Genomic DNA, 23123 nt, shown 5'->3' with positions numbered 1-23123 from the left:
GGCACTTCTTAGTGTGCGATGCAAAACATTGTTTTATGCAAACAGTTTGCTCGTATTTAATCTCAGTCAGAACTGTGTGGGATGTTCGTAGCACACACTCCATCTCCACTCCCTCCTCCACTTCTAACCGACAGCCTGGAATATTGATATCTTTATAAATATTGATGAGGATGTATATAGAGTGGATTTTGTGGTTCTTATGGTTGAGATGCAAGTCAGGATTTTTTTAATATTTCTACCTTTATTGAACCCAAACTCCAATAAATCAAAAACTCATTATCTCCCAACAACCACATGGCCATATTCTTATCACTTCACTTGTTGTCTTCTCTAACATTCACTACTTAAAAATTCACAACAGCACAGGCCTCGTAAACAACAATTCAAGCATAAATACACAGTGAACTGGACTTCATTATCTTCATAATGGAATATTACATTTCACTGAATATTACTTTGAAAGTCATGACGCAGTGTGCTAGTATAGCATCAACAATATTTTCTGTCCTTATTGACTGCTGTCTTATTCTGCTGCAAGAATGAAAGATGCAAGAACTCCCACGCTTGCTCAAAGACAGTCGTCCCCGTTGTAAGCCCTGATGTCAGCTATCTCTCGAGTGGCCACGGTCCAGTCACTGCTCCACTTTACCTTGAAATAACTTTTAATCCTGGTTTGGCTCTGTGACTTTGGAGAGTAATTAAAAGCAGAGAACATCCTTGTTAAGTTGCCCACATATCACGTCCATGACAGAAGGTTAATTGCTTTAGATGGTTTTTTCAGTCGCAGGGAGCCAGCATTTGTGAAATGAATATTTTGCTGCCTTCTGCTTTTGGCCCCCGACCTTTGACTTTTCACAGGCCATTTGTGATAGGAACGTTCAGTGAGGCTGAAAGGATGAAGAAAGAAGGAACGCTTGTAGACTTGAAATTAAGAGAGCGGGGAGACTGCTGTTATTTTCCTTTGACACGTTCCTATTCAATATGTGCACAGTGATAATCATGCGTTTTCGCCTGTGTTACCACTGCTTAGTACCAAACAATATTTTTAACACAACTCACACATAGACATGACCTGACCTTTTGTAATGCTCAGGCAGTTAAATAATAAACACACATGCACATTTTGTATCATCACAAAATTTAAATATCAGATCTCCTTGTTGTATGTTGAATTTACCATTCAATCAATAGCCTGTTCTCCGGATAAAGAATAAATAAAGGCATAATCACTCTATTATTTGAAGTACTGTAGATTCAAGTAAATAGATACATTTGTGTTGTCCTGCATCAGTAATGCGTTTAATTATGTTCTGTGTGTTCCAAGTACCACCTACATGGTGCTTCACACAGATCTAAATACAGAAATGGGTCACTAAGGTTATTTGACAGAGAAAGATGGCCACGACATTCACAAGAACAAGTGTTTTATATGGATTATGGACAACAGGTCTTTATCCATCCATCCAACAAATATGTTATCCATTTTGTCCATCATTCATTCATTCACACAGAGAGACAGACAACCATTCACACTCACATGCACACCTACGGCCAATTTAGAATCACCAATGAACCTAACCAGCATGTCTTTGAACAGTGGGAGGAAGCTGGAGTACCCGGAGAGAACCCAAGCAGACACAGGGAGAGCATACAAACTTTGCACAGAAAGGCCCCGGTTCGATTTGAACCTTTGACCTTCCTACTGTGAGCCATCAGTGATAAATACCACTAAAACATAACTTATTTCTCATTTTTAGCAGCAAAGACAGATGAGTTTGAGCCAGTTATCATCTGTACCCATAATTTAGCCTGTAACCATTTACAAGTGAGGAGTTTTTTTCAGTGAATATTTTCAGGAGGCATCAGGGGGTTATTCAATCAGCATATGTATGAGGACATTCATTTCATGTGTTCTAGAAAAGTGCTCCTATTTCAGATCAGTTGGAGGTGTGCTGTTTAAATCAAATCCAGTCCAAAATCCAATGCTGTTCCTATTTTAAGAAGGGCATCTATAGACTGATTGCCTTGAACACTGCCAAAATCTTCAGAAAGCTTGTTAGTAAGAATTGTTGATATCATGAAAACCAGACAGGCTGTCAGAAAAAAATATAGATGTTAATGGGAAAAAACATGTGAAGCAGAGGTATATGTTTTGTAACTGCCCAAAGTAAATGCCTTTACAAAGTATTGAGAAATATCACCAATCTCTCTAATCTATGATCCAGTCTGCAGCGTACCTTGTTTTCTTTGTGTTTTTTTCTCACTCCCCAATAGATTTAAACCATATGATGTTGCAGTGGAAATTAGTACTGAGAGTTAATTGAATTCTTTATACAAATTAAGTTTCATTCTTTGGAAAGATGCTGTTTGAATGCATCACACCAAAGACATGCACAAGAGGTGGACTTCTTGGATTACATGGCCCTCTTGTAATGCTAATCAGGAGCAGACAGGGCTCATCTCTCATTAATCACGCAAGGTAATCTCTAAGGGCCTATTCAGACCTTGTGTTAAGATCCAATCTGGGGGATCCAATCATGTAAAAGACAGGTGTGGACACCCCCACTGAGATCGCATCTGAGAGATCTGATCTCTGATCACTTTTGGAGGTGGTCTGTGTCGTATGTGTCCGCACGTGTCCCCCAGGTATTAAAATACGTACCAAAAGCTGGTCACTTGTGATCGGATAGCCCAGATCGGATCTTAATGCAACGTCTTTGAAACTTATCAAACTTATCAAACATGATAAATTGTTACCATCTAACAGTGGAAGAAAATGTAAGGGTTAGCAGGATGCATAGGTTCTTTTGGCCTTTGGTCTTACCTGTTCACATCAACCACTTTCCACTGCTCTATTACAACAGGACCATAACTCATGAAGTGCGGCGACAGCCCAATTGCCATCCGTGAACCTCTCTCCTTTGGATCGATGAGGCTTATTTATTGTGTTTGACTAGACTCCCTGTCAGCCTGTTTATGCTGCTTGGGTGACTTCTTTCAAACACTTTTACCATCAAATGTAAAACAAACCTCGAGGAGGATTTGTTAGGCTCTATAGACAGGTGGATGAATGTGCCTTATGATTCCTCCTCCTGAACCGTCCCTCATCCACTCTGCACTGAGTGACAGCGCAGAAGCACAGTTTAGTAATAAAATCCAGAGCCCCATGGCCCCTGCCAGCCAGCATAGCTAAAGGCAAACCTTCCTGCTAGTGACAGCACTACTCCCAGAGAGCCGCATAGGAGACAATCCTGCAGATGACTGAGAGTGCGACTGGTGTGTCAGTGCTCAGAGGGGAATTCATATGTTATACTGTGTGGGCATGTTTACTTATCTGATTTACAACACCATACTGCATGGTGGCACACATAGATACTGTAGCATCCCAGAATCCAACAGTGACTGCTTTGGATGGTGATTAATTGACACATTTTTCATTTTTTAGCAAAGATGGAAGGAAGTTTTTTGTATATAACAATATATGTTTATATTAAATGTAGCTATAGAATTATACATTAGCAACACATACTTCAGATAATCACATACTTCAAATAATCACATTTTCACTTAATTTTAACATTCACATTATCCTCCTCAGTGAACATTGACTGTTTTTTTTAGAACAGATATCATTAGTATATGTTGAAGTGGTATTTGAGTTGATGAAATGACCTTTCGCAGCCACTTGGAGTAGAGAGGATGCAGCGCTACAACCTTGAGGCAAGATTAGATTAGTGACTGTGTCTGCACTCGATTGCAGTGCATAACTCACACTGGAGGAGATTCATCAGACTCAGACTTTCTTCTAAGTGCAGTGATTCGAATAATATATAAAACCTTTCACAACATCTTCTTGGCTTTGGTAATCGATAGAGGATGTGCTAGGCTAGGGCAGTAGCTACTAATTCAAATTAAACCTCACGTTTCAGCGTGTTGAATTGGCGGTGGAACAAGTTGCTCAGAGAACCAGTGACAAGAAGAATGTTGAGAATGAGGAAGGAGAAAAAAGAGAAAAGATCAAGAAAAAGGTGAAGAAAGTCGTAAAATAACGTTCAAAGGACACAGAAGGCTTTTCTCATCTTTATCTAAGCTGATAATCCAGACAGACAAATATTTTCTCAACAGCATAGTTACCTAGAATGAATAAACTGTAGACCAAATCAGCATGATTCAGGAGAGGCCAGTTCTGGTTAATACACACCTGACATGCTGCTTTTTACAACAACTAATGATGAAAGATCAGAAAAAAGGTTTGAAGTCTTTAATTCCAGACCACATCATAATGTCCCTGAGCTTTCTCTGTTCAGGAATCTATCAATGCACAACCAAAACTGAAAAATTGCTTTCTTCCCTAATGAGAGGCCTTTATCTTCCAGGATGCTGCCGAGGGTGAGGCTGGAGGCACTAGAGTGAGTGGGTGGGTTTGGAGAAGCTCTTTAGTGTCCTGTGGGACACAGAGCTTCAAGGAGCTTTGGCTCCATCAAAACAATGTGGCATGTTTTATCACATTCTCTGTTAAAAAGCTATTAAAAAGCAGGAGATGAGAGCATCGACTGTGCCTTGTAGGATGACTGATGAATCACGCTAACATGCTACTTTTGCTAAAGGACACATTTCCCTCATTTGTTGTAATCATTCTTGTGTTGCAGCAATGTCTCTGTGATGAATGGTGGTGCTGCTAGCCCACAATTATATATATACCAGATACAGTTTATGCCTGAGCCTTATTTTTCATGCATTATGTCTGTGGCCCCATTCAGACCTTGTATATACAATCCCAAGTGGCCAGGTGTGAATACACCCAGGACACATTAAGGACACAGTGAATGATCCAGTCTCAGACCATATTTGTTAGGGGTCTGGGGAGCGTTAAAGACCACCTGCTCAGCAGTAGTACTATAAGTGATGTTTTGCCATTCATTCAAACACAAAAAAAAAAACCCCATATGCATACGTATCTGCTAGTATAAATGATCACGTGAACAGGAAACACACCGTTAGTGATATCTGTCCATTGGTAATGTGAGTCTTTCAAATATTCTGTTCCCAAAGCTGTTAAGTAACTGAATAATATGTAAATCTAAACAGGAACTGACAACTGAAATTATTTATTATGTCTACACCGTGTGTGAATTTGTCATTAAAAAACACATCGACATGTGGTTAATTATAGATACAATCATGGTGATGTATTAGAAGCCACGTGGAGTTAAGTTACGTATTTCCATAATAATCTCTGGAGTCGTTATTTACCTGAACGTCTCTAAACGTCTGGACAAGTCTCCAGTCTATCGCTGAGCTAACGCAAAGAGACAGAACCATTCACACTCACGGCCAATTTAGAATCACAAATGAACCTAACAAGCATGTCTTTGGATGGTGGGAGGAACTGGGGAGAACCCACACAGACACAGGGAGAACATGCAAACTCCACACAGAAAGGCCCCAGTCGGCCCCAGTCGGCCCACCACACCACTGTGCCGCCCCAGCTTGTTTCAACATATGCATCATTTCTCTAAGCCATGATGAACACACAACGAAGAGTTGTTCATGGGTCTGATCCAACGGAAACCATCCATTAGAAACAGCAGGTGTTACAATATTCTACTGTGCCCTAAATTTCTTAAGCCTGAGTACTGTCTGGGGACACGTGGCATCCTGACAATGGCACAGAGGGTTTGCTGTGTCTCTCAGCACAGTCTCAAGAGCATGAAGGAGATTCCAGGAGACAGGCAGTTGCTCTAGGAGAGCTAGACAGGACTGTAGAATGTCCTCAACCCTTCAGCAGGACCGGTATGCTTTGTGCAAGAAGGAACAGGATGAGCCCTGCCAGAGCCCTACAAAATGACCTCCAGCAGGACACTGGTGTCAGGATCTCTGACCAAACAATCAGAAGCACACTTCATGAGGGTGGCCTGATGACTTATGGGCCCTGCCACTCAAGCCCTGTGCTTTTCACAGATGAGAGCAGGTTCACCCTGAGCACATGTAACAGATGTTAAAGGATCTGGAGAGGCTGCGGAGAACGTTATGCTGCCTTTATCACTGTTCACACATACTGTATCCATGCAGGTACGCACAAACCTCTACAGGCTAGGCAATGGCACCCAGACTGCCATTAGGTATTAGAATGAAATCCTTGGACACATGTCAGACCCTACACTGGTGAAGTGGATCCTGGGTTCCTCCTGGTGCACGACAATGCCTGGTCTGATGTGGCAAGAGTATGGAGGTATACAAGCATGTGGAGGTTATACAAACTACTGAGTACCATTTTGATTTGCTACAATGAAATTTCAGCAAAATGGACTAGCCTGCAGCATAACTTTTTCACTTTGATTTTTGGGGAGTCTTTCAGCTCTCTGTTCGCTGATCTCTTTCATTTTCATCAAACAATGTGGCATCCTTTGATTCTTAACACATTACCCAGTCCATATCAGTGTAGATATCCAACATGATTTATTTCCCATTGAGATCTGACGTGTTTACAAAGTGTTCCTTTAGTTTAAGCATTGAAGTATTACTTCTAATTTCCTCTTATGCATTTGCAATGCGGGGATATTTTTTGAATGAATCTTTTTTCTCTTTCCAATTTCATGAGATTGCTTGTACTACAGTCATAGCTGCAATCATCACATACGATATATTCTTGGAACATTCTTTAAAAAGTCATGAAAGTAAAGCAGCTTGAAGATTTGGCGTCAGATCTATCTTTGATAGCAAGGAGAAAAAAAGAGGGAAAAAATTAGTTATTCACAAGAGGCTAGAAGGCAGCATAAAATTATCAGTGGACAGCGGTAACAGATGCCTGACTGCACTCATGTAAGAACAAGGCTGACCCTGGTACAAGTCTAACATGATCCATCATTAAATAGAGTTGGGGACAAACAGTAGTTGTTGTTGTCATTAGCATGCTGATTTGTGGCAAAGCATTATAATAATGGACACTCATTCAGTGGAGCTGACCATTCTGACTTACATATCTGATGAGACTTTTAATTTAGACCAAATTCAGACTGTGTTTTCTGTTCATTGTAATGGGTTTTATTGACAGTAAAATGTGAGGTAATATTTCACAGTAAAATTTTAAGAATACATGTATAAACTTTAATATATGTATTAAAGTGTTTGTACAGTTTGCCAGCTGAGTATATGATTTGTTCTCTCTATGGTACTCCAGCCAATTAGTGTCACACCTCCTCAGTAAATGAGACATTGTTATGATTCCTCCATTTAATCAGAGTAAACCAACATCTGTCTTATTAGTGTGATTTACGCAGCCTTGTGATTGGAAATGTGCCGTTACATACGCTCTTGGATCCACACTCTTTTAATTGAACTCCTAGATAATAATCGAATATACTGAGTTCTTGTCTGCTGTTTGGCCCAGATTTGGCTTGAAGCTGGCACAGGTGGCATTCAGTCAGCACTGGCATAAGGCATATGAACCGAACATGGCCCAGATGTGGCAAAGGTGGCACTGTCTTGACTCTGGCAGTCAAGATATGTGCCACTTGTGGAGTGTAGTATTCAGCCCATCATCTATCACTCCTTTAGCTATGATAGCGTTCTTGTTGAAACAGTTGTGCAATGTTGATGTGTTATGTTGCTTTATTGAAATCAAGGGCAATAAGCACGTTTCACTACCTCTGGAAACTCCTAAAAACCTTGGATCTCATGATCCCATAGATTGCTCTTACACTGTCTATCATAAACAAACAATTTGATTGGCTCAGTAGATCTTTGCCTGAGCATAATCACTTCCCAATGGTGAGACTGCAGACCAAACTTCCCAGAAGTTGGTCTAGCTTCCAGACTAGAATGTCATACTATAAATTTCCCAGATAACAAGATAGCTGACTCTAATGTGAATAATTATTCAAACTTGTTGTGTTCAGATGTATATAAAAACCCCTGACCAGATTATAAACATTTTATTTAAAGCACTACGAGTATCTACGAGCTATGAGTGTTTACAGTAAGCTCGACAAAATGATAAAACTAGTCCATTATATCACTGCAGATTCGGTGTTGCCCAAGCACTCGTCATATTGCCAGTTATTTCAAAATGAACTGCAGAACCAAACATATACACAGCTCCTACTACTCCCATGATGTACTGCACCCAGTTTGTTGTATATGCTTCCAATAATATATGACACCATTTATTATTAAATAATCAATAATAAATACATAAATTAATTTATTCCCAGGCCGTCTCCTGCTCTTTGACCAATGAGCTCAGTCCTCATGGAATGGAGTCTTCATGGAATCCTGCAGTTATCCACTCCTACCTGATTGAACAATTCTCTAACCTGCCTATGATTCCTCTTACATTTTGAAACTGTCATGTAACATCATCAGTTTGTGTCATAAGATTCCACATGTACGCTTTAGTCAGATATGTGTATCTATGACAGATGTATGTTTATCTTGCTGTTCTCTTCTCTTCTCTCTTTGCTGTTCTCTTCTCTCTTTCTTCTGTCTGTACCCGGCTGGCCTTAGGCAGATGGGTCCCTCCATATGAGCTGGGTTCTGCTCAAGGTTTCTTCCTGTTAAAAGGGAGTTTTTCCTTGCCACCGTTGCCTTCAGGCTTGCTCTGGGGGTTTCAGGCCGGGTTTTTGTAAAGCGTCTTGAGACGATTTGTATTGTTATTGACGCTATATAAATAAAATTGAATTGAATTGAATTGAATTGAGCTGACAGTGGGTATCCCGCTCATCTCATTGGTCGAGGTACTGTTGCTTGTGAAGAAGATACTGGAAGACAACAAAGCAACAACGCTTCCTCACACTTTCTGTTTGCACTTTTCTTATTGCTACAAGAGGAATGTTCTGCTTTCTATTGTTTTAGATTAATTTATACAGTTTTAAGTTAAGCAGGACAGGTTTCTGTTTAAGGAAGATATTTATTTTATTTTATTTTAAAAAAAATTGTTGAATAATTGTTTTCCATGTGTTCATCTCACTCAAAAATATGCATCTAATTCAATTGAGGTTTGAGTCAAATAGTTAAAAAATCGTTTCACACACACAAATAAGGGTTAAAAAAATTCACCACGCTGGGGGTGAAGACAATTGGGTCGGCCAGCCATGCCAATGAGGTGTCCCTTATTTAGTTTTCAGGTCGTTGGCAACCCTAGGGATTGAACTGACTTTACTGCTGTGCCATGACGCTTTAAGCAGGAAGTCGACAAGTCGCCGATCACGTGACAATTAACAACGTGGACGCCTTCGAGTTATTGTAGCAAACTAGCAGCGGTTCATCAAGTGTGTAGAAACACTTCACTAAAGATGAAGCCCATTCTAACGTGACCGTGCATAGTCAGTCTTGAAATACAACAAATGCAATGCACACTCATCTGAAAAGACATCCGCTAATGCTATGACCAAAAAAAAAAAACAATCAACACGCTCTACAACCACAGCAGCAATGTCAACTAATAGAACACAGGAAGAACTGAACATAAACACATGAGCTTATCAATACTGTGCGCTGCGAATATGTATATCCTATGATAGCGTTTAATAGTACTTCACAGCATGTCCTAAGATAATATGATCTAGGGATAAAAAAATGCAGTAAATTGCAGAATCCATTTCTGTGTAGCAGCTAAAGGTCTATTAACTTTAGATAATGGAATTCACCAATTCACAGGCACATTGCTGGTGTACCCTGCTTCTCTCTGTTACCACAGAGGCCGAGAGGATTTGGACCATTCCTATGCTAGAATTAGCATTAGCGGATGCCTTTTCAGATGAGTGTGCATTGTAGTGGTACATTTGTTGTATTTCAGGACTGACTTACATATTCTGCACGGTCACGGTAGTCTGGGTTTCACGTTAGGTGTTAGGTTTCTCCACCCACTTGATGAACCGCTGCTAGTTTGCTGCAATGACCCATTGGGCTCCTCACCTGTCTTTGGAAGCGCCTGTGTTGTTATTGTCACATAATCGGCGACTAGTCGACTTCCTGCTTAAAGAGAAGCATCGTGGCACAGCAGTAAAGTCGACTAGTCAGCTAGTTGGTTCAAGCCCTACTCCACTCTAACTACAAAAACCTTATGTTTAATCCCTGTCTTTCCAGTGATGATGATGCAAGCTAATTCATTTTACTTTGTAATCTTGTGGAAACAAGATAATTTAAACTCACACACACAATGAATCAAAATCTAGGCACTTTTAAAATCTTCAGCAAGTGTTGTCTTTAAATAATGTATGTGTAGAACATGATTTACAACAGCTCTGCTCAGGAACACCTGTGCATATTCCTTTTTATTTTTCGAAGATAACAAACATAAATCTCCACAGCAGGATTATCTATCAGCACACACCCATGTCTCAGCGAAAATCTCGGCATGATGATTAGATTAGTTCCATTAGGACGAATATTCCTCTGTGACTGACTCAAGTTATTCAAGTGGTTTAATGACAGAGGATAACATGGCTTCAAATTAATTCCTTCACACTCTTCTTGTGTTTCAGTCCAACATTACTAACAGACACTTCTTTATCCTTTTGTAGTGGGGGAGGATATCACTCTATCTGACAGTCTCATAAATGACTTAAGATTTTCCCAGTCTGGGAGGCTTTTCATGGAAAAGATGTGATGTATTCAATGTAGTCGTCAGAGATTTGGAAGAAACCTTAATTCACCTTTAGTCAAAACCTACTGGAAATCTCTCTTCTCGGTTTTAATTTCACACTCTATATCTCAGACGGATGTCGACCGTGAAGCACAACATAGCTTGTGACAGATAATGTCTGACTATTTGAAACTAAGGATGTTTTTTTAATGACTGATGTCTACCTGGCACTGTCCAAGTTGGCCTGCTGGTTAAACCCATCTGGCAACCCAAAAACTCATTACTGTGCAAATGATATGCCAAAATTCTGAGCTACAAAAAGCTCCTTTATACTCTTGGTGGGTATAAATCATCCACTGTGATTCTGTCTACTCTAATAGTTTGTGGGTTCAAGGGATATTTGTACTTGCTGTCACAGGCTTTGATAATGTTTGCCTTCATCATGGCTTGCTTATTATCTACAGGACAGGATATGCGGTGCAACTTCATCAAATGTCCGAGACGAAAATCTTACCAGCTCAATAAGACGGGTGCTGGATTATTTACTCACCTCCGTGTTCTGGATGGCATTGATTTTCTATTTTAGTTTCATTTCCTTCACCAGTACAGATGTAGTTTGTGGTTACACATTTATGAACTCGGCCTGTGATGAAACACGTGTATGCAGGTTATCATGTAGTGCATTGCGTTGTATTTCTCCTTTAATCTCAAAATGTTTGGTGAAAATGAAGGCAATTTTGTAATTTACTAGTAATCTTTCAGCTCCCTCATTTTGCAGTCTTGTCACATTTAATCATTTGTCTCTCAGCATTTCTTATTAACCTCATTACATCTGATTTTACTAATGCTCATATGATAATGAGATGTTTGTCATTTTGCACAGACAATGTAGGGACTATTTTTTGATGCAATGGAAGTCATCATTATATTGACTTAACTTAGTATGATGTTCTACTAAGAGACTATTACAGAGGGTGACAGTTTCTTCATGTGGTGCAATAATAAATCGCCTAAAGATCAATATCAATAAAACCAATGCACTTGTAGGGTTCTAAGAGAGCACATAGAAACTTTACAAGTGGTTGAGGGGAAATCTCAGTTGGGTTTGGTATAAGAGCTGTAGGTTCTGGTGCACTAGCTTTCAAGTGCACCAAGTGTCCACTGCTAGGTGATAAAAATGTGGTTTATGGGATTAATTCTTAAATTATGGGCCAAGTGGTTACAGGATTATCATTATAAAATATTTTAATCTTAGGCAACATCTTCATTTGCAGATAGAAATGCTAATATTGTTTGTTTAGAGAAGTAATCACTATATTTCAGTGGTTCATACCAGTAAATCCCACACAGACTTGCATAAACAGCTGCTGAAGATGAAATCAGTTGCATAATCATACAGCAAACAAGTGAAGAAGCTCATTCCTTAACTCTCCTCTCATCATGCAAATCTTCACCACTCGCGCATCTGCTCCGTCATTAACACTTCCCATTTTGGCAATTTTACAAATTCCAGATTCCAGATTACGGTTTAAATCAATATGCAATCAAGACTGTCTTGTGGCTTTTCTGGCCACCACCAAGACTGAGTCCTCAGTCAGTCAGTATCTATAAATACTGGAGGAAATATTTCACTTCTCTTGATTATTCAGTTCTGGTCCATGAAGACGTTTCCAATCATGGAAATGAGGGGCATCACTGACGTGGAGATCTATTCTATTTACAGAAAAGTTGCAGGTGTGTAGTATTTCTGGAGTAAAAAAAAGCCAAGTGAAAGATTTGAACCGTTTGAGTTTTCAGAGTGATGTGTTTTTCGTCTGTGCCTGCGCCGTTGAATATTTATTTGATTACAGAGCATCGTCTGGCTTTGATCCAGGCGCCTCAGTGGCAGAGATTTACCTGTTCTGAGTCTGTCTCCTCAATCTGGACAGCCTGATTCCTTGAGAGGATAGAAAGAATGCCAGAAAAAACAAAAAGATTTTAAAATAGACGACTTGAGTCTACAACAGACACATTAATCATTTGGCATATCTTACCTAGTCCAGAGTATAGGCAACACAAGGTACAGGAAACTCAAAATCATGATTTAAACAATTTAATTAATATAATTATACAGCTATTCAGCTCTTAGACTTGTCATCAATTAGTATTCATTGCTTGCACATTTTTTTCATCTCTTTCTTTCTGGAAAAACAGGACCACACAGGGATTAATGCTATCATACAGAGCTCTTCTTTGCTGCGTGTTTGTCAGTCGTTTGTCTAATTAATAGTCACAGGCATTGCAGTCAATGCAACTGACTACTAAAAGAGAATTTTGAACATTTGCTTAAGGAGCATAGTTCATGTATTTCCTGTTTCTTCAAAGGCGTTACTGCAACTACCTTGGTTACTGGCAGTAAGTGTTGATTAATATATAGTATTAATGAGCAGCTACTGTTGCACTGCTAATAAACGCACAGTTGTAAGGACGAAGTGAGTCAACAATAACTTCAATGTTATTTTATGTCACAAAAGCATGACACAGAAAGCTGGTTACCTTGCTGAGGAGTGAATTTCAATAAAAACAAGATGAGGTTTGCTTTTAAGGAAATCTTAAGAATCAGACGAAAGAAAAATGGACGTGTAGAAGGTGAAAAGGTTATATCCTGATTTCATGGAGTTAAACATTATAAAGTTTGTTCTCCTCTTTTCAACACATATTAAAATAGTAAATAATACTTATTAGAAGTAATGATTCCACTCACCCAGTTTTAGCTTGCTGTGTAGTGCACCAAGGAACCAAGAAGCTCAGTTACTTCAAATACATAAAAGACAGACAATTAATTGTTCAGATAATTGCTTTATAATTATTAGAGACTTAGACAGTTATATTTTGCCCATGATATGAAAACAATGAGTCTGTGTGTGTGTGTGTGTGGGGGTGTGTGTGTGTGTGTATTATAGGGACATCATTGACGAGAATGTCTTATTGCAGTACTTGAGGAAGGCAGATTCAACTTGTCTAGAGAGCACAATAATAATAATAATAATGAATCAACACATGAGCTCTAAAACATGCATGCACAACCACTCAAACTTTCACTACTTCAGCTGCATACAATCTTCTCTGAGGGGACATTGCTGATCTGCTGACTCAGCAGCAATTTTCCAGATGGACGCCTAGATCGTGGTCAACGAGCCAACATGACAGGTAGAAGGGAAGAAAGAAAATCATCTTATAGAGAGATATTGCTGCTTCCTTCATCATCTGCTGTCTTGATTCGAGTGTGACCACTCTAATACAGCCAGTTAATCCGTATCATTCCTCTAAGTAACAATTTTTGTAGCATGCAGTGCATCCAGAAAGTATTCACAGCACTTCAATTTCCCACATTTTTAGCCTTATGCCAAAATGGATTAAATTCCTTTTTTTCCCTCAAAATTCTATGTAACACCCCATAATGACATTATGAAAAGTTTTTTGGGATTTCTGCAAATTTATCAAAATAAAAAACTAAGAAGTCACAAGTATTCACAGCCTTTGCTCAGTACTGTATTGTTGTATTGTTCATGCACCTTTGGCAGCAAGTCTTTCTGAATATGATGCCACAAGCTTGGCACACCTATCTTTGGGCAGTTTTGCCCATTCCTTTTAGCAGCACCTCTCAAGCTCCTTCAAGTTGGATAGGAAGTGTCGGTGTACAGCCATTTTCAGATCTCTCCAGAGATGTTAAGTAGGATTCAAGTCTAGGCTCTGGCTGGGCCACTCAAGAACATTCACAGAGTTGTCCTGAAGCCACTCCTTTGATATCTTGGCTGTGTGCTTAGGGTTGTTCTGCTGAAAGATGAACCGTCGCCCCAGTCTGAGGTCAAGAGCGCTTTGGAGCAGGTTTTCATCCAGGATGTCTCTGTACATTGCTGCATCTTTCCCTCTATCCTGACTAGTCTCCCAGTTCCTGCCGCTGAAAAACATCCCCACATCATGATGCTGCCACCACCATGCTTTACTGTAGGGGGAGTTCTGGTGACCATCGGGTTCTTGGTCACCTCCCTGATCGCTCAGTTTAGACGGCTGGTCAGGCATAGGAAAGTCCTGGTGGTTCCGAACTTCTTCCAATTATAGATGATAGAGGCCTCTGTTCTCATTGGGACCTACAGTATAAAGCAGAAGAAATCTTTCTGTACCCTTCCCCAGATTTGTACCTCAAGACAATCCTGTCTCGGAGGTCTACACACAATTCCTTTGACTTCATGCTTGGTTTATGCTCTGACATGCACTGTCAACTGTGGGACTTTATATAGACAGGTATGTGCCTTTCCAAATCATGTCCAATCAAGTTTACCACAGATGTACTCCAATTAAGCTGTAGAAACATCTCAAGCATGATCAGTGGAAACAGGATGCGTCTGAACTCAAATTTGAGCTTCATGGTGAAGGCTGTGAATATACTTATGTATATAAGATTTCTTATTTTTTTATTTTTTAATACATTTGCAAAAATCTCAAAAAACGTTTTTCACATTGTCATTATGGGGTGTGGTGTGTAGAATTTTGAGGATAAAATGAATTTAATCCATTTTGGAATAAGGCTGTTACATAACAAAATGTGGAAAAAGTGAAGCGCTGTGAATACTTTCTGGATGCACTGTATTAAAATAGTGTTTCCTCAGAACAAACTCACACAATCACCTCTCCAAGTTTCACTGGAACTGGATCGGTGCAGTATGTGGTATGGATAATACTTTCATTTGCACAATTATTATCATTTATAAAGATGTCAGGATAATGGATGGCACGTATTCCTGAACTGATCTTAAAAAGTAAAAAACAGGAATTTTAAAAACAGCAGTATTGCACCATTAGGTAGCAGAACTTAAGGGGCCCACTTAGAATGACTACTACCAAGAGTTTTTGCAATTATCTAAGTTCGGGTTGAAACAATCAAGTATCAAAGAGAAAATGAATCTACAGCCTCGGTAAGGTTCCTGTTCACTTATCAAACAAAAAAATGTTTCTGAGTTCTAACAAAAGATTTGCACATTGCCATTCTAAGTCAATTATTTCTGTTTTTTTAGAGTGTTAAAAAAATCAGCAATTAAAAGCAAGACTTGGAGCACCAGAGATTAAAAGTCAAATTATACCACAACCTGGGCCATTTGAGTCCCCCACCCAATCCCCATGAGCTCTGTGGCAATTAAGGCTCCAGCTGGGTATTGCATTTATGCAGAGTTTTCCAAATTCTTCTCGTTGTCCACTGCAAAAAATATATACCAGCTGGAAATGCAGGCTGCTCTTGTCTGGGTTTATGCTGTTAGCTTCACTACTACCACAGAAACTAGACAAGGAACTGATTTATAATGGAGACAAATACAGTTTCAATTTGTAGCCACCCTGCGATGGACTGGCGACCTGTCCAGGGTGTACCCCCGCCTCTCGCCCGATGACAGCTGGGATAGACTCCAGCAGACCCCGCGACCCTTCACAGGAACAAGCGGTTACAGAAGATGAATGAATGAATTTGTAGCCATTGTCTGTCCCTTGTTCAGACTTTTGGTTCTTTTGCTTCGGATTCTCATGGTGAACTCTGTTTCAAGCCAACCTTTCAACAGGTTCAGCATTCATACTCAGGCCTGGGTGATGCAAGCACATCTCCATAACTTCCATATTGGTTAAAATTGGTGATCATTCATTTTACTTTTGTTATAGACAATTACAAAGCTGGTGATATTAATGACATGCATGTTTTTAGCATCAGCTGCATTTTTGTTAATTTGGATAGACAAGGTGCAACCATGAAATAATGATTTGGTTATTTTAACCGCCTGTCCTACTCATTTATAATCTGTAATGTGATTCATTGTTTGCAGCAGTAAAAAGATTATGTCATTCAGGTTTGACTGTGGAAAGAAGAACAACACTGTACATTGGAGTTCTCTAATTGTCTTCGAGCTTGCTGACTGTCTATAAATCACAGGTTAAAAAAAAAAGTACAAATCACATAAGGTAGCCCTCAGTGATGGTGCCAGCATATGCGAACTTTTAAAATGCCAGAAGACAGCACCTGAAATGCATCATCCTCCCACATCATAATTCAACACAGGGCATTATGTTCAAAACTGAAGGGCCTTCAATTATAGCTTCCTTGTTTGTTAGTCACTGATATTTTTAAATGCTGGAATAAAGTGTGATGATGTGTCATCATTCCACGTTCCATCAGTGCAGTCTAGAGGCTGATTTGACCATGGTGCCTGCAGACAGCGTCACTTATGTTTTGATTTAAGAGGACATGAATGCTTTATCATCTAGAAATTTCAAGTTCTGTAGCAAACATTAGCACTGGTAAAACACGGTTTAAGGTTGATTCCTGACTACCTCGAGCCTCAACTGTGGCTGTAAATGCACCTTAAAATCCATGAAAGCACAGAGCAATGAAAATGTGTATTTGGACTCTAAAAGCTGTTATTTTGCATTTGCATAATATTCAGCACACCCAAAAAGGTTTCCAAAAAGGTTTCTTTCCATTCAAACAGCAGGATGGGATGCTGTTAATCTCAAATCTTAGAATAAAGGCAGAGTTGTCACTTGCTCCTTGAGCAATAAACTTAGCCTGGCTGATCAAGTATTTGTATTTTGGATAAGGTCATACAGAGATTACATTTTGATACAAATAGGCCCATTCATTTATCATAGAATCTTTAATCAGCTATTAAACCTCCAGGGAAAAATGAATCCTACTCCAAAGTAGTATTTATCCTGAAAACAGCTTGCGTTGGCCACCTCCATTGATTCCACTCACTCGTTTCTGTTCTACTTCTCTAACAAAGTGCATTTGTATTCCACTGTTGTAACGTTCCCTATTCCATTCTCTTATCCTCATGACTCGTTTTCGTCTCAGTTTTCACACAGTTTTCGCATCTTTGTACTTTCACTCAGAATCTCTGCCTTTCTTTTTCTTGTCTGCACCAACTTCGATTAGACTCTGCCTTTTAGAAGTGATGATGTTTTGTTCGCTCTGAACTGGAGTTATCATCATTGACATTTTATTGCATTGTATTTGAGTCCGCATGGTACAGCTAGTCTTAATAAACAGCACTCTTCTTTTTTTTGTTGTTGCTTTTTTAGTCATTAAAAGAACTTTTGAGTGGAACATGTCAGTGTGTGTGATGTATTTGACGGACTTTTTGTGTGTGCGTGTGTTGTTTCTTTTCTTGAAACTTGGCAAAGTTCTTTGACTGTTCTGAGGCAAAACTAGAATGGTCTATATCTGGGCTTGCATACAATATATTTATAATTTGGAAGACACAGAAGGGTCAAGTGCTTTTGTTGAAATAGGGATAACAATGCAGATCCTATGGTACTTTGGTAAAGACAAAGGTTGATAAACAGCATGATTTAGATTAGATAGATTTTTTTACCTCTTGTTTGCACTGAGTAAAAGCTATTCGGTCAAAATGAAATTTTATTTTAAAAAAACTGGTGATGAAATGTTCAGTGACCCTGCTAGGCAACAGCATGCATTGATCTTGGGTTTATCTTTCCTAACAGCTAATAGACTTAAGTCACATCAGCAGGCAGCTGGACAAGCCTCTAGCCCCATAGAGATGTTGTGTTTGCACATGTCAAGACCTACTCTGTGGCTCAGTACATTGTGAAAAATAAGTGCTGCAGCAAGCAGTGGAAACTGGAGCTTGTGCAGAGAAAACAAGACGTGTCTGAGCTGAACGGCCAAAAAAACCTGGCTGAAACAGCACATCAGCAGAGCAGACAGTCAGAATTGAGCTGTTGAGTTTGAGCACAGCATAACAGTCACAATACCTGCATATTGTGAGTTGTTGTGCTGCTTATGTAGACAGCTAGTTTGTACACCGATCAGGCATAACATTATGACCAGGGGAGAAGGAGAAGTAAATAACATTGACTATCTTGTGACACTGCAATGTTCTGCTAAAAAAAACAAAAAACAAAAACAGCACAAGGTGTTGACATGGCCTCCAAATTCACTAGATCCCAAACTGATCAAGTATCTGTGGGATGATCCACAGAGGCCCCTCCCCTCAACCCATAGGACCCAAAGGCCCCCACTAACAACATTCTGTCTTCAATAAAATTCTTCAATACTGCTAAGGACATGTTGTTGTCCTCAGCTATAGCCCTGGATGCTATAGTGATCAAAGGTTGCTGACACTTGAAATGAGCACTCAAACACAGTGGCCACACTCAAACACACAAATCCCTATTTCCAACTAAACTGATGCACCTAAATATACCCTCAAATACTGTACCTCATATAGGTGCTTATCACTAAATTAATGCATTATTAGTAATTATATTTTATAGAATGATTCCTACCAAATACATTTGACTTTGAAAAAAGAACTACATTTTTGTTTCTCCTTTTTTACATGACATTGAGCATCTCAGCAGTCTTGGCCGGTCCATTTATAAATGTGTTTATATTTGTGTTCCTCAACAGGAAGTGTTGTTTCAAGTCAGATCATTTTGTGAATGCTGTCTGCAAGTCTGTTTGGTCCCAGTGTAATGCCATTAAAAACACCGCAGGGAAACAGATAAACACCAGATTAGAAAAAGAGGGTCTGTTTGTCCTTGCACCAAGTAAGGGCATACATCAATAGCACGGCGGTGGGCTGGTTTAATGGGAGTAATCATATTCAGATCCTTTGCAGAGGTAATACCACACTGAAAAGGGTAGTCCATTGAATTAATAATGCTCACCAAACATCACTTAGTATGTAAGTAATCAGGAAAATGTGCTGCTTCTATTCAGTACAGTATAAGTACACAAGAAACTTGGGACACAGTGTCAGCTGTGACTACTATTGCAGTGATGCATTTGTGTCATTGGACCATTTATTGTTGATTGAGGTGGCTATTTTGTAGAGGACTGCTGCTGCATAATAGATCAGTCAGATTTTTCTTTCAGTAATTTTACATTTTGTAAAAAAAATAATAAGAAAAATATAAGAATGGCTTGTTTATAGTTATTTGGATCTCAAAGTGACAAAATCCTAATTATTATTTTGCTAAACAAACAGTGCATACCCCTGAGGACGGGCTGCAAATTGGCACAATTGAGTAAAATGATAATAAAAATAGTGTCTGATTAAGTTTCTGTCAGTCAGCTAATCAGTGTGTCGATTAATCAGCACTACTGAGTAGTTTATATCCAGAAACCTTAAGTAAAACATTATTAAGTAATATCCAAAAAAGGTTCAAAAAAGGCAACTGGACTTAAGTAAATAACCTGTGACTAAAGCTGACAAATGAATGTAGGGTAGTAAAAACTACTGTGTTTTCCTATGGAGTCACGAGCCAAGCATAGTACTTGAATAAATGTGTTTAGATTCTTCACTGCTAGGAAATCAAAAACACTATCCTGTGTCCTAGAGGTCAGTGCACCACATTTCTGTTTAGTCTATCAGTTCTAAGTAATGTGTGACTAACAGGGTGTGTGGGTTATGTTACTCACACACTCAGTCTTGGATACTGTCTGTATTACAGGGTTCTGACAATTTGGGAATGGTCAGACTCAGTGATACTGAGCAGAGAAAAAACACAACTTCCAGTTTCTGTAGACGATGTGACTAAATGAGCACTGTGCTCATCTCCCTGGGCTCTCCAGCTTCCTCCCACTGTCCAGAGACATGCTGGTTAGGTTCATTGTCCTCTTGCCTGATGACAGCTGGGATAGGCTCCAGCCCCCCCACTATCCTCCAGAATGCAAGCGGTTATAAAAAATTAATGAATGAATGTAGTCAAGTACAAGAACATACTTGCACAGATTCAGGCCCCGTCCACACGGAGACGCTTTTTGGTTTAAACGCAGATGTTTTGCATCGTTTTGGCCCGATCGTCCACACGAATCCTGTAAACGCATTGCCTTAAAACGCACTTTTCTGAAACCTGGTCCCAGGGTGAAAAAATTCGCAAACGCAGCTCTTGAGTTTTCGTGTGGACGGGGAAAACGGCGAAAAACGCATAAGTGCGTTTCGATGATGTCATCGCCACACCCCTCGAGCAGCCTTCCACCTCCCGCGAGACGGATCCGTGTGTACGCAAATATTCTTGAAACAATGCCAGGGAAAACGGAGGGGGGAAAAGTTCGTTTTGGTACGTGTGGACGGGGCCTCACTTTGTTGCTGAGAATTTGCAGGGACGATTGATCTCCTATCGGTCTCTGTTATATGATAATTAACAGACTGTTGCTGTGCTTAACATAAAGACTGGAAAGGGAGAAGACCGGCAGATGGAAACAGCTAGCCTTGTTCTGTTTAGAAGTCTGGCTATCAGGACCTCTGGCTTGCTAGTAAGTGGTCAGCTCTAAAGGACAAAGAGACACTCATGGAAGTCACTGCACCTCTGAGGTCAACAGTCCACTTGATAACCACGCTTTTATTGTTTTTTCTGATTAAACCAACAGATAACATAATTTCCCAATTTACAGTCTTTATGAAGCTCCTGGCCATCTCTTTTTTAAATTCTCAGCAGACAAGCAAATTACCTTTGTCCCCTGAATAAACATATTTTGTTACATTGGTTTGTTTTTTAGTTTTTGTATTGTGTCTTGGCAAAGTTGTAATAAAGTGCTCCAAAACAAAGAACACCTTTCTGAGTTTTATTATCACACTTGCAAGCGGGCACAACTTTCAACAGAGAGTGTCTCAGACCAAGATAACCCAGTAAATTATTATAATCACTTTAATATTCACATTTGTTTGCCACAGAATTGTACTTTTCCCTCCTAGTCTCCTTCTTTCTTTTCACCTTTTTTTATTTTTGACTTTCGCCAGGTCTCATTGTGGGATCCTTGATGGTGTGCTGGCTTCCAAACCAGATTCGGCGTCTTATGATGGCCGCCGTGCCCAAGTCCCACTGGACTATTTCCTACTTCCGGAGCTACGTCACCCTCCACCCTGTGGCCGACTCCTTCTTCTACCTGAGCTCCGTCCTCAACCCGTTCCTCTACAACGTCTCCTCAAAGCAGTTCCGGGAGGTGTTTGTACAGGTGCTGCGGTGCCGCCTCACCATCGAACACGTCAACAGGCGCACCTTGCACCACTCCAATGTTGCCTCTGCGCGCTCCTTGCAGCCCCTGCTTCTGAGGTCACTGCGTCGCAACAGGATGAACCAAAGCCCAACCCCACAAGAGAAACCTCCTCCCGCCACATTTACAACTTTTCAGGCTCAAAGTGACTCGGGGGTGGCTTCAGATACCCAGATGTCCCTCAGCCCAAATGAAGATTCAGATTCGGGTTTCAAAATTAAGACAGATGTACCATCAGAGAGTGACATATAATAAAGTGCTCTACAATTTAATGCAACACAGTAAACACTTTGCTTTATCAATGGGTGCTTATGCTGTGCCATCAGAAACAAGTATACACATATTCCTTACACACAGTAAACACAATACAAGTTAGGAATTTCATTTCAGAAATATCACATTCAGCAGACAGTGCCGTGCAATAGAAAGCTTGACAGGTTGGGTGTCACTAAAACAGATTATTTACCTTAACAATGTCAAAATGTTTCAAGTCATTAAACATGACACCTTTGAGTCTTCTCCGTACTTTTGTTTTTGTGACATGTGAAACATCACCATCCCATATGACCCCAGCGAGTCATGCGAGTTTGCAGCTCTGTGCTCCAGCGAGTTCAGGTTAGTTTCCCTCCTGAAAGGAATATCCTGCCATGTCTGCTTTCATCTCAGAGAGGAAATTTCAGCAAGTCCTGGTTTTTGTGTCTCTGTAGTGTTTTTTATATGACAATGAATTTCTCTTGGACGAATTTTGCTTTCATAAATAATCACTTAATTAAAATTTGTTGCTGTCACATTATTTGTTTGGAGGTAATGCATGAGAGGGATCTCTGTGTACAGACACCACCACAATAACAAATGTCAATAAAATCAATAAAATTGAAATAAAAACCTCTCAACAGGCAGTGCAGTCAGATCATTTATAGTTGGGATAGTTTTGGAACAGTACATGGACTGTGTTGTTATGCAGTCACAGGTACTGATGTCTGAAAGGATGCTGATGTCCCAATTGCAAAGTTATTGGGCTGCATTCTCCTCAGAAGTTTGGACTGTTGAGTAAGGGCCTTCTTTATATCACCCTCAACATTCAGCAGCCCAGATTATATCACATGCTTACTGCAAACTGGTCTCATTTCAGTCATTTGGGTGCCATGATGAGACATTTGAAACAAGTTGTATATAAGTGTATTAACTTGCTCTTGTAGCGGTATGAACAGATTGCAGATTGTTAGGGAATGAATAGAGGAACAATGTTTATATATATATATAAACATTGTTCCTCTATTCATAAATGGTGCTTTTTAGGTGAACTGCAGTTTTCTTCAGAACCATGAGTTTGTCTTATTCAGCTTGGAAATGCACTGCAAAATTGGTGACTGTTCCCTGTAATCCTCTACGTACAGCAAATGTCAATTATTTATCCGAGATATATTTTTCTAGGAGGTTAAGGTTAGTACTAAGAATATACACTTACTGTTATGTATCGTTTGACCGTGAAGCAAA

At 39.7% G+C, this 23123-nt stretch overlaps 1 protein-coding gene across 1 annotated transcript in view; it reads left to right on the top strand.

Annotated features, from left to right (window-relative positions):
- The window catches only part of gpr39 (G protein-coupled receptor 39), a gene marked incomplete at its 5' end in the record, with an annotated part of 28805 nt that extends 5898 nt beyond the window's left edge, over positions 1-22907 (top strand). Inside the window, one exon of the mRNA XM_084544185.1 lies at positions 21373-22907. Within this exon, the coding sequence (XP_084400311.1) occupies positions 21373-21878 (506 nt within the window). The 3' untranslated portion in view covers positions 21879-22907. The remainder of the gene's footprint in view (positions 1-21372) is intronic.
- Between the last annotated feature and the right edge of the window lie 216 nt (positions 22908-23123).

This window comes from Chelon labrosus (assembly GCF_963514085.1).
Source record: "Chelon labrosus genome assembly, chromosome: 5".
NCBI classification, from domain to species: Eukaryota; Metazoa; Chordata; class Actinopteri; order Mugiliformes; family Mugilidae; genus Chelon; species Chelon labrosus.
This window is presented reverse-complemented; position numbering and strand designations above follow the sequence as displayed.